The sequence below is a fragment of the Lycium ferocissimum genome, unplaced genomic scaffold (assembly GCF_029784015.1).
Source record: "Lycium ferocissimum isolate CSIRO_LF1 unplaced genomic scaffold, AGI_CSIRO_Lferr_CH_V1 ctg10030, whole genome shotgun sequence".
In the NCBI taxonomy this organism is placed as follows: domain Eukaryota; kingdom Viridiplantae; phylum Streptophyta; class Magnoliopsida; order Solanales; family Solanaceae; genus Lycium; species Lycium ferocissimum.
In genome coordinates this window covers 56,501-72,268 of record NW_026713117.1, presented here as the reverse complement: position 1 = coordinate 72,268, position 15,768 = coordinate 56,501, and the positions used below count along the sequence as shown (strand labels likewise).

General features: G+C 32.7%; 1 protein-coding gene across 1 annotated transcript; it reads left to right on the top strand.

The window, feature by feature from the left end:
- The first annotated feature begins 6,986 nt into the window (after positions 1-6,986).
- Positions 6,987-15,542, top strand: LOC132041376 (NAC domain-containing protein 75-like). Its single transcript, XM_059432087.1, is given in 8 exon segments — positions 6,987-7,124; positions 7,321-7,605; positions 7,992-8,169; positions 8,577-9,181; positions 9,958-10,254; positions 10,882-10,917; positions 10,920-11,054; positions 14,858-15,542. Coding segments are annotated over 7 exon segments (1,470 nt in total). The 5' UTR covers positions 6,987-7,124; positions 7,321-7,476; the 3' UTR covers positions 14,948-15,542.
- The last annotated feature ends 226 nt before the right edge of the window (positions 15,543-15,768 follow it).

Here is a 15,768-nt window from a genome sequence, read left to right as displayed (position 1 = left end):
TGCTCCCTATGCCCATTTTTCTATTAGGCATTCAAATAAAACCAAGGACAAAAGAATTAAGAAAAAAGGTTTCCATTTCCTCACACTTAAAAAAATATGTTCTTATTTTTGCTGCAACATTAGCTAGTTGGTTCATTGGACTGGCTGCATTGAATTTATTGCATTTTCTGTCACTTGTATGCGTCGACAATCTTCCCTTCAATGATATGATGCTAGTAAGAGTTTTAAAGTCATTATCCACTCTTAAATTCAATATAATAAAATTGTCACACAGGAACAATCTTGATTTGACACTTGGTACATATATATATATTTTGTCTCTTCTCTCTCACCCTTTTTTTTAAGAAAATATTTTAATTATAGTTTATCAGTTAGTTTTGGCAAGTTAAAGGATACAAGAGAACAAGGAAACAAACTAGCTGTGCAAAGTGAAACTCAATAAGTTGATAAGCACCTCCAGAACTAGAGCCCGTTTGGATGAGCTTATGCTTTTTGACATAATAAGTCATAACTTAGAAATTCTAACTTATGACTTTTGGTTTATTTTATTATTTTGACTTAAAAACATTTTTTTATTTTATCTAAACACTACAAAAGTGCTTAAAATAAATTTTGACTTAAAAACACCTAAAATAAGCCAATCCAAACAGGTTCCTGGTCTTGAATTAGTTTTTCCAGTAAATGAGAATTAAATATAGGGATTATTGTGGGAAAACGGATTATCCCTGTTCCTTGTTTTAGGTTAAATCTTTTTTCACGGGAAGTTAAATCTACCATAAGAATTTGTTAAATATTTAACGATGACAGAAGAATGCTCACTTTTAGTAAATTTAAATGATCAAAATTGCTTAAAAATATATTTAAATGGCTATTTCAAATTTACATCAAACATGAGGACCATTTTTATTACTCCCTCTGTTTCAATTTGTTTGAACCTATTTCCTTTTTAGTCTCGTACAAAATGAACGACCACTTTCCTAATTTGGAAACAAATTCACTTTATGAATGATTTACACCACACAAATTTTCAAGTTATTTTGAACCACAAATTTTAAAAATTTCTCTTTTTAAAATATCGTGCTCAAGAACGCTCATATAAATCAAACGAGAGTGAGTATTTTCTCACCAAAAGGCATGTGGTAATGCCCAGAATGCCAAGATGATCATGGAACATGTGGAAAATCAAAGACCAAGGAAACAGTGTTATGATAAGTGGGCTCCATCAGTGGATTAGTCAATAGTCAACTCAGTGGTCAACAGCTACTGTCATATTATATACTTATTCGTTTTTTTTTTTTTTCCTTTTTTTTTGTTTTTTGGGGTTCAAACCTCTTCATTCCTTTGAACCAAAAGAGAAATCTAAACAATCAAAAGATGTTTGGTACATTCACAAGTCTAATTGGATTTTAGCCATATAATCTGATTCCAAAAAACACCCAAATAGCCAATTTAATTCGCTTAGCCCTTTAGCCGCCTTAGATATTATTCTTTCTTTTTCTCTTTCAATTGTACAATTAGCTAAATAAACTCTTTGCTTTAATTTCTTTTTTGGCCTTAAAAGAGAAAAAAATATCACATGGATTCTAGACAACTATATATCAATATAGCCATATGTCCTATACGAATAATGTTTGTGTCCTCTCCTCATTTTATTTTTTCCAATTAACCCAGTACAACAGAAATTAGGAATACAACATATAGACATGTGCCAGCTCTATCAGACACAAAACATAATTTAAATTATATACACTAAAGTGTAAAGTGTGAGTTTTGCACTATCAAAGTAATATACTTCTGTTATAATAAGTTACTTTTAATTATTTTAGATTTTCAATTTACGCTTATTAAACAAAGTTATCTGGTAGTATTATCTTTTAAATCACTTAATTATATAGATATTTCTTATACTAATTAGTGTGTGTATATAACTTAAACTCTACATAATACAATTCCTGTTTGAGTGTAAAGCATATATGAAATGTCTTAAAAAGAATACATGATAAGATTGCCTTGAACCTAATTAGATTAAATAAGCAGACAAGATCAATGGCCTCATGCTATGAATGAAACTAGAAGATACTAAAATATATGTCTAGATAACAAATCATCTAGTGCACAATTATTTGGTTCCTGAAAGTCTGTTTTTAGATGAACTATTTTAGTTGAGTGCGTCAGTTTCAACAGTCCCGAAACCTTAATGACCCAATAAAAGACAAAGTGAACCAAAATACCCTAACAAAAAAAGTTGATATCAAAGTACCTTTGCGTTAAAGGAGTTAACCGTAACGGCGCGGTTAACTCCTTTAACGCAGGAATTTACTGCGTTAACGCATGAAATTACTGTGTTAAAGGAGTTAAATAGCCGACCATCAAGCTTTCTTCTCCACCACTGATCTCCCACCCCCATTTTTTTAAAGCTATTAACGCCATTAAAGGCCAAAAACCCGTGGGCCCACTTTCTAAAAACCGACATTCCGCTTCAAATTTCATCCCAAAAGTCAAGATTCTCGGTATATTTAAGGCAAGGAACAAGATTCGAATGTTGAATTTCGGGAAAAAGCGACGTACAACTCGATTCAAACAACCCTACGACAAGTTTCGATCAAGGTACTTTACTATGGACTTTTTAATTATTTTGTTAAATACATTATGATTCTAAGCATGATCAATGTTTCAATGTCACAAATTTCGAAAAGAAAATGGTTTTTTCGTTTTTTTTTTTTCGGTTTTTCGAACTGCCAGTTTTTTTTAATTACTTATTAATTGCTAATTTACTAATTGATTGTTTAGTTGGAAAAATATAGTAATCTCCTCTTATTTGTTAACTATTGTTGAAATTAATCCTACCTTAATTTTATTGTGTAATGGAAAGAATTATTTTTTGTAATAGCCACTTCAATTTCCTTTAATTGACTGATTGGAATAGCCATTAACATGGCTCATTAAGTTTTTTAATTACTGACTTAATGAGTCATTAATCTTCTTTGACCCCTTCACATTCTCAGGCTATGTTAATCAGCCCTTTTGGTGATGACATACACACAAAAAACATATTCTTCCTCTCTTCTTCTAAATTTATTTTTCTGGGCAATTGTTTTGAGCAAACTCCAAATTTTCAGCCACTAGTGCAAGTGTTTGGGAGTGCTGTGGAACCTTGGGAGCAATCGACTACAACGATTTGCACCGAAGTCGGGCCGAAATCGCTTTCAAGGCAGTGGCAATCACGACGCAGTGATAATCCGATAAGTTGATCCTTTCCTTTTATTCGTTCTATTGATTAATATTGTTAATATTTCCAACAATTATGTCATTGTTAATTTTTTTATTTGTGAAATTATTTATCCTATGTTAATTGTTAATGTGCTAATTGGTTATCTATTTTTTATGTGTTAACTATTTAATTCCCTTTAAATGAATTAGTTTGTTGTTACTTTAATTATAGATAGGAGAATAATTAGTTATTTAATATAAATATTTAATTAAGTAAATTATAATTAGATATAATCATTCACAGAAATATAATACAACATAATTCTCATAATCCACAAATTTTGAATAAAGAAGGACAAAGGATATATTTCTCATTATATTAGGTAGTTAAGTATAATTTTCTGAATAACGAATAACTAACTAAATCCTGAATAACGAACAATAAACTAAATTCTTAGTTTTGGATTGAAAATTATTAATAGAATTTCCCTACAAATGATTAGTTAGTTAATATAATTTCCCTATAAATAATTAATTAGTTAATAAAATTTCACTTTAGTTTCAAGAATAATGAATAACTTAGTTTGTACAGATATGACACCTCCATAGATCCGAACGTTCACTCGGGGCCCGACGATAGATCAGTACTTGCTCTGCAAGATTATCATAGGTCCGAGCTATTGTGGGGTGGTGTTATACAGATGGGGACGTTGCTCCGTCCCCGTAGGATGGATATAGCGTGGTCTCTTTTACGCGAGCGGCCCCTAACTCCCCGCGTCTTAAAACATTAAAGTACTTATTTTAAATATATATATATATATATATATATATATGCTACTTATTATTTTGTAATTTTTTATATTTTAGGATTCGCCGACAGTAGGTCCATCAGAGCCACCCACTCAGGCGTTTTCTCATGAGCATGCCATGCTACATGTGTCTTCTCATGAGCCTGCCGAGCCACAGGTAAATTTTTTAGTAAAACTTAATTTTAATAAATATAAGTTGAATATTACTTCAATTTTCTTAACATTTATTTGGACCTCGAACATCACCCCGCTCCAGCTTTAGCCTTTCAAAGATCCCATCCATGAGACTACTTTAGATTCTGCGCCAAACCCACCGTAGGAGCCCTCTCAGGAGCTTACTCGTACCACCCGTTGATACACAGGTTTGATTTTTGTTTTTTTTAACAAACGTTAATGTATTCAATATAAATAACAATTGGTACTAATTGTTAAATATTTTTCAGGTTCGTCCTTCAGCGCCTGCTGTCCTGTCTCCCGACAAGGATGATTATGTTGAGGTCCAGTCTCCCGATGTGGATCAACCTATCAGACGGGATATTCCGAGCGTACCAGCGGTACGAGATCCCAAGAAGAAGCACGTTATGCTCAAAAGCGCAAGGGGGAAGGGAAAAGCTGATGATCATGGCTTAGAGCACCCTATTATTGAGAGGAGAAAGGGGGATGGGGATGATGGCGAGAGCGAGGACGAGGGCGAGGGCGAGGGCGAGAGCGGGGGATGATATTAGCCTTAGGCCTCAGGATAGTCTCAAGCATACTTCATGTGGGACCCATTCGCGATAGTGTATATGCAATTGAGTTCTACAATTTAAGTAAACATTATATTTTTTGGGTATCTATTTATATTTATAAATATTATCTAAGTTTATTAGCATTTATAACTAACTCGTGTGACATCCTAAATTAATCATAAAAAAAAAAAAATCGTGACATATTCGAAATAAAGTTATGCATTAATTTTAAAATAACACGCTTAAATTTAAACCTTAAAAATTAGTAAACTTAAAGCTAATGATAACAAGTTTTCAAACAAAAACTTATTTCGAGCACTTTTCAACCACTAAAACAACGACCCGATCTTTTGCATATCCTTGATGTATTGAGCCTATATTATTAATCGTAAAAAAATAAAATAAAAAATAAAAAATAGGGTTCTATATAAAATATTGACGTTCCAAAGCCTAAAGCATGATTAATCTATGACCAAAGTACGGGAAAAGTGCGAATTTCAACGAAAGAGCCCCCCAAAAAAATCAAATCTATTAAGGCCAAATAACGCAGAAAATTCCTGCATTATAGGAAATGATGTCATTAACGCAGGAAATTCCTGCGTTAAAGGAGTTAACTGAGCTGTTACGATTAACTCCTTTAACGTAGGAATTTCTTGCGTAATTCCTGCGTTAAAGGTACTTTGGTAACAACTTTTTTTCTTGGGGTATTCTGGTTCATTTTGATTTTTATCGGGTCATTTAGGTTTCGGACTCTCAATTTCATTAGGTGTAAATCTAAGTTGTGAAATAAAATACATGTATATTATAATGTATATACATGAACATTACGTATTATTTAATTACAAGGGTGGTGGCGGTCCATCAAGTATACTGCTTATTTTCCTTGCATATCAAGCAATCTTGTACAGCGCCCCCCCCCCCCCCCCCCAACCCCAAACACCACCCATACTCCGTGTCTCTCTCTCTCTCTCTTTTCTTTATCTCTTCGTATATCTTTCAGTGACAATACATGCCAAAAGAATCATGATTAGTTCAAAACCCATGTGAATTACTATCATTTTATTTCCTTTCACTAAATTATCTTTTGTTTCATTTCATAAAGGAGCCTGTAATTCTTAATATTTTTAGAAATTAAAATTATATATGAAAAAAAAACTGTTTAATTTCCCCCTCTTTATTTTCTCGTCAAAAAGAGAATCGAATAAATACATCAAATGTACTAGTAGTACTTTGTGAGCTAATTACTAAAGACAGACGGAGTATAAATAAATATTCCTTTGCAAAGTACCTAAAAGGGATTGTTTCTTCATATCTTACATGTATTCTTATTTATTCAAATCATGTACTACTTTATTCTGTCAAATTTTATAGTGGTAGATAGTCGGGCTTTATTTTATAGAGTTTAGATTTTATACACTAATATTACCTAAAAAAAAAAAAAAAAAATTGCACTAACATGTCACTTATACGATACAGTAATATCGCTGATTAAATTTGTAACTAACATTTTGTCACAGATTAAATTGAGTAAAAAATCTTTACATTGTCAATTTATATACTCCCTCCATCCCATTTTATATGTTGCTCTTTCATTTTTAGTCAGTAAAAAAAGAATGACGCCTTTCTATATTTAGAAATAATTTAACTTCAAAATTTCTCTTTTACTCTTATAATGAAATGATTTACAACCACACAAACAATTAAGGCTTGTTTTAGATCATAAGCTCTAAAAGTTTTTCCATATTTATTAAACTCGGTGGCCAGTCAAACACCCTCATATGAAATGAGACGGGGGAAATAAGTAACTTAGGCAGCTCTTAAAGCATCCCATGTTAGGAGTGTCGAGGAAATTTGTATAAGTAACTTTTAATATTTTTAGTTAAGAAACAGAAAGCAGGGTGTGTGTTGGGGGTGTGGGGGTGGGGTTGTGCTTTTGTGAAGGCCGTTCCGAAGCTTTTGCTTTAGTAGTCAAGGGGACTCGAAACAAAGGTGTAAGAAGGTTGCTTTAGAGCTTTACAAACAAAGAGAGAGACGGACACAGAAAAAAAAAACCGACTCAGGTTTTCTTTCTTTCTTATATTTTCCTTCTCTCTCTCTCTCTCTCTCACACATAAACATACATAGAGAAAAAACAGAGAAAAAAGGTCTTCATGCATTGCTTAAATTAGCAAAGGGGAAGTTAAAGGTAGGGCATATAGAAGACAGGGATATTTATCTTATGTGGCACCTTTTTTTCTTTATCTCTTAATTGGCTTCAGTTAAAGTAAGAGGGAATTCTGGAGGGGTTAAAGTTGGTTTTATATATATCTTCATCCTCACCCCCCTTATTCTTCTCTCTTCTTTCACCTCTTCTCCTCCCTTTTTCCAGTTTTTTAGGGTACTACTCTTAACTTGTTACTATTTGTTTTTTTTTTTCTTTTTAAATACACACCATGTTTGAGTTATAGTATATGTTGCTAGTTTTTATAGGATTTTCTCTTCTTGGTCGAGGGAGGGATCTTGGATTTTATTAATTACTAGTAATAATATTCTTTTCGTTTCTGAAAGATATTAATGTTTTGTTTGTTTTATAGTCCACAGGATTCTTGATATCTATGAAGCTTTTCAAAGGGTTCTGCCTGATACCAAGATTTCCTTAGAGGATCATATGGAAGAATTTTAGCTGAGGTAATAGTTTAGAAAAAGAAAGAATCAATTATCTACCAATAACCAAAAAAAAAAAAAAAGCAATGAATAAGAGTAGTCATCAGTTGGGATCCATAAGCAGTTCTGATCTAATTGATGCAAAGCTTGAAGAGCACCAATTGTGTGGATCTAAGCAGTGTCCTGGTTGTGGACACAAGCTTGAAGGAAAGCCGGTACGGTTTTTCACTTTCATAAATAGTTTACTTAATATTCTTTGCTTCATTAGAAAGATTTCCATAAGAAAAAAAATTAGAAAAAAAAAAAAAAAAAAAAAAGAGAGGCTAGAATCAAATCAAGATAAAGAATCATGCTTGCTAGCTGCTTCATGAGTATTTTCTTTAATCATTTAAATTAAATGTTTCCTTTTTCTTTTTAATTCAAATTACAAAAATGTTTCTTTCTCTATAGGAGTACTTAATATTGTCATTTCGAAAAGGGTGTCTTCTTGTAATTTTAATTCTGCGGTTTTTCCTTTTATGTTTGTGAAGAGTATTTTGGATTTTAATTAATACCATGATTTGGCTAATATAGTAGTTTTTTTTTTTTTTTTTTTTGGCAGGACTGGGTAGGTCTACCAGCAGGAGTGAAGTTTGACCCAACAGATCAAGAATTGATAGAACACCTTGAAGCAAAAGTAGTGTCTAAAGAATCAAAATCTCACCCTTTGATTGATGAGTTCATTCCTACTATTGAAGGAGAAGATGGGATTTGCTATACACATCCTGAGAAACTTCCAGGTATTGATCAACTATTTATCTCCCCTACCTACAAACACAAGAAATATGGGCAATTTCTTGTACCATAATTCAAGGAGGTAGGTTTTACTTCGCATCTTTCTTGTTTGCAAGGGAGAAAGAAATTTAAACTGCATGTGTTTTAGGGTTTTCTTTATTCTCCTTGTCATGTTTTTCCTCACTGACATTCAAGAAAGAGTTTAACTTTTATATGTTGACAGTATATGATTTTTTTTACACTATCAAGTTACTTCAATGATAACTATAGGTAACTGCTTATAATAATTAGAATTAGTAACCCGAAAAATAATGCCATAACATGTAATATATGTTAAGTTAAATCCTGGAAGAAAACTTTTGAGTTTGTCCTACCTAACAATGATTTTTACCAACTGCTTTGCCTTGTTTAGGTGTTACAAGGGATGGGCTAAGTAGGCATTTCTTCCACAGACCATCAAAAGCATACACAACAGGAACAAGAAAAAGAAGGAAAATCCAAACAGAATGCCAAGACTTGCAAGCTGGGGGTGAAACCCGTTGGCACAAGACAGGCAAGACTAGGCCAGTAATGGTGAATGGGAAGCAAAGAGGGTGCAAGAAAATTCTAGTTCTCTACACAAACTTTGGGAAGAACCGGAAACCGGAGAAGACAAACTGGGTAATGCATCAATACCATTTGGGACAACATGAAGAAGAGAAAGAAGGTGAACTTGTGGTGTCAAAGATATTCTATCAGACACAACCAAGGCAATGTAATTGGAGTAACACTACTAGCAGTGCTGGAGGTGGAGATCAAGCAAACAGTGATAATGTTAATAGCAGAAGGGATAGTGGGAGCGGGAGTTGTTCTTCATCAAAGGACATCAATAATACTAATATCCCTTCTTCTCATAGGGATGAATTGTCTGCTGCTGTTTGTGCTGCTATGTCAACTTATACTACTATGGATAATATTCAACAATTCAAACCTGAACATTTTAGCTTTCTCCCATTTAGGAAAACCTTTGATCATGAGGTATTCAATTCTTTCTTTTTTCTCCATCTCCCTTTTCTACATTAATCAATTCTTCCACTGTATACTTCTCATCCATTAGAAAGGATATACTCCTTCTGTTTCAATTTATGTAAACCCTTTACTATTTGGAGAGTTTACGAGGTGGTTCTTTGACCATGCTTTCCTTACATTTTTTCTAAATTATTTTAATTATAAATTACCATGACTTATAGTACTTTTAATGTAGTTTCTAAATATATAAATTTTACAAACTTGAAAAATCTATGTCAAAATTTAGGGTTCAAAGTTATGAAGTTTGACCGTTGTACTCCAAAAAGGTTCACATAAATTAAAACGGAGGGAGTAGTGTATTTCTGCCTACTCTTTGGATGCATTTAAACGAAACTGTTGATATTCTTGCGTAGTTTTTTTTACATTTTGTTTTGATTTTTTTTTTTAATGCCCGCTATTTCATCACGTGATACGTAGGTGAGCAATTAATAGTATTTGGTCCTAAGACTCAACTATTTAGCTTCGTGAAACGTCAAATTCATGCTAGACAAGAAGAAAACAAGACACAACCAAATAAACGTTGTTTTTCAGTTTCTACATACGCTGATACACATTGCTTAAATAAGTAGCAAATAAAAATTATAGTACTACACTTGCTTGATAATAACTGTCAATATTTTATTTTTGTCGTTGAGCTATTAAAAAGAGAAAAAAGCATTTCAATCTACCAGTAAGATTGAAACTTAAAATAAAAAAGATAACACCAAAATAACAAAATTTTGCAGGCAGGCATTGTAGTAGGTGAAGGTTCAATTGCAAGGGAAGGTGGCCCGGCAGCAGCTGCAGCAGCGGACGAACGTGACATGGGTGAGCCACATGATCCTCAGCTGCACCAACACCAACACCAACACCAACACCAACAGCATCATCTGGTTTCGACCACTGCGTTCCACATTAGCAGGCCAACGCCGCCAATATCAGCCATTTTAACTCCGCCTCCTCTCCATAACACATCCGTTATTCTCGGTGAAGATGCCTTCCATGTTCCCAGATCAATAATCCTTCCAAATGACAACTTTCAGGTAACTCAGAAACAGAATATCACTTTCTTCTTTCTTTTTCGTCCTTTTATAATGAAGTGGGGACACTGAAAAAGAAAAGTCAGTACTTGTATTCGTCTAGTTTAAATTTCTTACCTTGTAAAATAGAGATAACTATATGTAACTGTTAACAAAAAGTGAGATTGTTAATCTGAAAAATAAGATACATTACTTAGGGGCAGATGTAGTAAATAGACTAGGTTCATCTTAACCCAATAACTTTGGCTTAGACCTTATATATGTTTTAAAAAATCACTAGATATAATTATAAAAAAAAAAAGATTTCGAACCCATTAATTAGATTGATGTGATATAATTTCAATATCGACCCCATAAAGTTCAAATCATGATTTTGCTTTTAATATTACTTGCTATAGTAGCAGGTTAAAATACAAAAATAATGATGAAGTATAAATTAAAAATATATAAGTTAAATCCTACGGATAACGACTGACATGTTGATAGGTAATAAGTGCCTTATGAAAGAAAAAAAGAGGTGGAAGTAGAGCTGCATTAGCAACATGATGAGTTTATATGTCAATAACTAAAAAATAGGAACAAGAAATAAGCTCTTCCATTGAGGCGTTTACACATCCATGTTTGTTGCAGACAATACATGATCACAAATATGATTATGTTCGAGTTTTGTTCTAATTGAGTGTATCATCTTTCGGCAGCAACAGCAACAACAGCAGCAGCAACAACATCATAAACTAGGAGGAAGGTCTGCATCTGAATTGGAACAATTAATTATGGGCTGCACTTCAACTGATATCAAAGGAGTAAGTTACCTACTTTTTGACCTTCAATTTCAAGATTATATATCATACTCATTTGTTCACAATCGAGAAAGAATATTAAAAGGAATAAAGAAAGGGATATGGGTAGGATAAGAAAGTAATTTACTTCTTTATTTGACTATTATTTTAACAAAAGAAAAGGAGCTAGAAGCGTAGAGGCTTTTCCTTTATCTCTTTATCTCTTTATTCTTTGCAAATTTTATGCTCTTATAGTTTTAATGGCAAAGCATGATCACATGACCAGGAGCGGATCTACGTGTCCTCGACAAAAAATTACAGTATATATATATAGAGTAAATTTTCTGTGTTTATGTGCATATATTAACTTTTGAACACCCTCAGCAAAAAATTACAGTGTATATTAAGTTTTTTTTTTTTTTTCCCGAACACCCTGAATGAAAATCCTGGATCCGCCACTGCACATGACTTGTAAAAATTACTGAAGTTGGTACCACAAGTGATATAAATCTAGAGCTTGCGAATTTCCGCTTACTCTCAATTAGTACAATTCTTTTTCATATTATGTGACATTATTTTATATTTAAAAATAATTAAACCTTAAATTTATTATTTATCCTTAATTACATGCTAGTAATTTATAACTACACAACTATATAATGACATTTTAAGATCACAAATGTTAAATATTTTTCTTTTTTTCTTCTTTTTGAACTCTACATATTCAAATAGATTCATATAAGATGAAATAGGAGTAACTTTTTAAGGGGCGTCCATAATAAATCATCATGTGAAAAGGACACAAAATACTCAATTGCATGCATGGGATTCAGTAGTCAAAAGGTAACTGTGATCAAACCGTTTTCTTTTACTTTCCTTTTCTTTTGTTTTTCTATTAAAAAAAAAAAAAAAAGAAGTGATATGCAGAAAGGAAAAGAGTTTGGCTCTCCCTTATTCCCTTCCAATCTCCTTTACTTCCTCGCGTCTTTCTCTCCTTCCCTCACCTCTTTCGTATTGCACCATTTTCTTCTTTACAATAATTTCATCTCTGTTACCCCTTTTATCTCAAATTATGACACTTTTATTTTTATTTTTTAGCTTTGTTATATTTAAAAATAACTTAATTTTAAAATTTTCATTTTAACTCTTAACAAGATGATTTATAGTCATATAAATGTCTAAGACTTATTTTAGACCATAAATTTTAAAAGTTTTTTTTACTTAAACTTCCTGTCCAATCAAATAGTGCTACAAAAATTGACGTGAAAGGAGTAAGTTTGCATATATGTTCCACTCTTCCTTTCTCCTTCCTCTTTTTCATTTGCCCGTTCGCTTGAAGTTGCTCCATCTTACCATGCATATAAAATTGGACAAGCTTATGATTTTGGATAAAGGTGCTTGTTATCTTTGGTTTTTCGCTTTGAATTCAAAATGTAAATATTTCATATTCCCAGACTAAGTTGTCCTGGTCCTTAACCATATGGAACTATATTCAATTCACACCTAACAAAAATCCAATAAACTAGAATAAGTTGGTTAAATGACATTCTGACATAAATCCTTCACAACAAAATGGTTCATTGTAGCACGAAATTTCTGATGATGCAGGCAATACCCTAGGAGGCTAGAGGTCGGTCGCAGCTTCCAAATATCAATTGAATCCTTTTGTGTTTTCTTCCTAAGTACAAATTTGTATGCATTTGCTATAAAATGACGATTCATAATCTTACACACTAAACAAAGATACTCCAACCTCTTTCTTGATTTATAAGCTATATTTTTTATATTAGGTGGGCGTAAAATTTGAACCTAGAACTGAAGAAGATTATAGAATAATATTGAGTGTAACAATATAACTCTTTATGTTTCTCTTTTTACCTCTCTACATGAGGTAATGACTTCATTATATAGCTATGCATTCTCTATTTAAATTGAGATTGGACTCTATAATCTCAATCTTAGTAATATAGTTAATCCTAAGCTATATCAATAGTTAAATATTAGTTCTAAGCTAATTAGGCTCTACTACATGTTCTATCTATCATCCTCCTCAAGTTGGATGGCAATGATACAACTCCAAGATTGCTCTAGAATCCATGTAAATGAACCTTGTGTTCTCTCGGCTTGAAAAGTCATGGCTTGATAAATACGATCCTTCTTGCTATTCTTTTCTCTCATATCGTACCCTCTCGCACTAACAAGCTGAGTGAAGGTCGGATATGGAGTCTTGCCTAGCATAACAATCCTCAAGGTTTTGTATTTGTTTCAAGAACCTTTAGCAAAATCTACAACCTTGCTATCTTCGTCTAACGCGTTTGCGTATAGTGGTGAGACTATGACAAATTCCTTTAAATTCTTTATGTATTCATCTACAAAATTTGATCCCATCTTGATACTCTGAATTTGTTATTTCAATTAAAATTCCTTATCCTTGGTAGCTTGTAGGTAATTATCCTCAAGATTTTTCAGAATTTGCCTGGTCGAAGTGCAGCCATTAATAAGGAAGATTGACTGTTCAGTCATGGTTCTAGTTAGCCAACTTCTCACCACGATGCCTTTTTCTTCCCATTCTATGAACTTATGGTTGACGATTTCTTCATAGTTTTTTTTCGTTTACCACATTTATAGATGGCGGTTCCTTCAAGATAATATCACTAATCTTTAGGGTCTGCATCAATCGTCTTATCTAGGTTCTCCCAACAAGATCGTTTGAGAATTTCAATTTTATGAGACATATAGCTATGAATTGATGGGAGAGATCCTAGTGAAAGGGAGAGAGTGGAGGAAGTTGAATTGACCATTAAAGAACGTGGAACAAGGTTGAGGATATAGAATAACTTAGGTTAGAACCAAAGCTTTGATACCATGAAGAATATTATAAAACAATATTGAGTGTAAAAATACAACTCTTTTCGTTTCTCTTCTTACCTTTCTATGTGAGGCAATGACTTCATAATATAATTATGCTTTCTCTATTTAGATTGGAATTGGACTCTACATTCCCAATCTTAATAATATAACTAATCATAAGCTATGTTACTATTTAATACTAATCATAAACTAATTAGGCTCTACTATACGTTCTGTCAACCAAGAACATCTGCTTGATCTGATAATAGTGTGACTAGCTCTTTGAACACTTAAGCTATTATACTCTCTCCGTCCCATAATAAGTGTCACCTTCGCCAAAAAATTTTGTCCCATAATAAGTGTTACCTTAGGAAACCAAGATATAAATTGGCTAGCCTTTTCCATTTCTACCCTTAGATAAAAATTGACAAGTTAAAGTAATATTTAAATGATGATTGGACAAGCCACATAGTAACTTGGTATTGTTGGATTCCCAATGTCAAAATGTCTACTACTTGTGCATGCTCTAATCAAGAAGAAAAAGTAATATAAGGGTAATTTGGTAAATTTCAGATTGCATTATTAGTTTCTTAATATGCGTGTTTTTGGCTTAAGTGACACTTATTATGGGACGGAGGGAGTATAATGCATGTTTATTTACATAATTATATCTTCAACATCTGAGCCTGCTCCGAATGTGAAATTAATCTCGAGCTAAAACCTTTAGAAAGACGGTTTATGCTGAAATGGTTTAATTAGGACAAAATCCTGGCATTAATTGCTCCCTGGCTAAGAAAACATATCAACATATCAATAAAGTGTAGGAAAAGGAAGATGTTACTTTTATGCGGGCATGTGCATTTTGGAAAGAAGACGCAAAAAAGAAGATTCTTCATGTGTGATTTCATTTATGACATGCAAATACAAATCCAAAATTTGAATTATCTGAATATGTTTATCAATTTGTGTTGCTGCAGGAGTCTTCCATCGCAAACTCTCAAGATGCTGACTGGTTGAAGTACTCACATTTCTGGCCTGACCCTGACAACCCCGATCATCATGGCTAGGAAAACTCCCATATACACGCATATCATCATATTACTATTTCAAGCCTTGTTGAAGTTTGCACAAATAAGTCAACAATTCAAAGAGGACCAAAACTATATACTACTAGTATATATATATATAGTTATATACTTTTTTTCTTTCAATTCACTATATATGATCTTTTTCAACTGAAAGTTAAGGTACTGCATGAGATCTGATAGCTCAACTGAACTCTAACACTACCAATTCAACTAATGTTGGAAAAGCAAAGAAAGAAGAAGAAAAAGAAGGAGACAAAGAAAGGCTGCTCTCCTGTGACAGAGGCAAACTCCAAAAGAGCCAAAGCGAATGCATCTGCATGAAAATCATCACCACTATGATTACCATGTTATCTTTATTTCATCTTCTTATTATTTGTTTATTTTTTTTTTTCTTATAAAATTTCTTTTGTTGTTGTTTTTGCCACATGAAACACCCTAGGAAGATTTATGCAAAGTGCATACCGAACTTTGTTAATTGCGTCTATGGACAGTCACTTTTTAGAGTAGAATACTTTCTTTTTTGGGACACAAAATATTTCCCTTTATAGAAATGAAATGTGATATTGATTCTGTATTTTCTTTAGTTCCGTACTTGCACACAACTTTTGATGAGGTAAATTAAGTTAAAGAGCTTCCGGAAATAAAGTAGCACCTAGTTGGTAACAGATCCAACCTGGCGTACTACTTTAGAGTAGTTAGTATATTTACTCAACCTTTTGCTTTACTCATAGGTTACTGCTATTTCATGTGAGTAATTGTTTCCTTATGACTTTCTGTTCTACAATTGTCATTACAATATC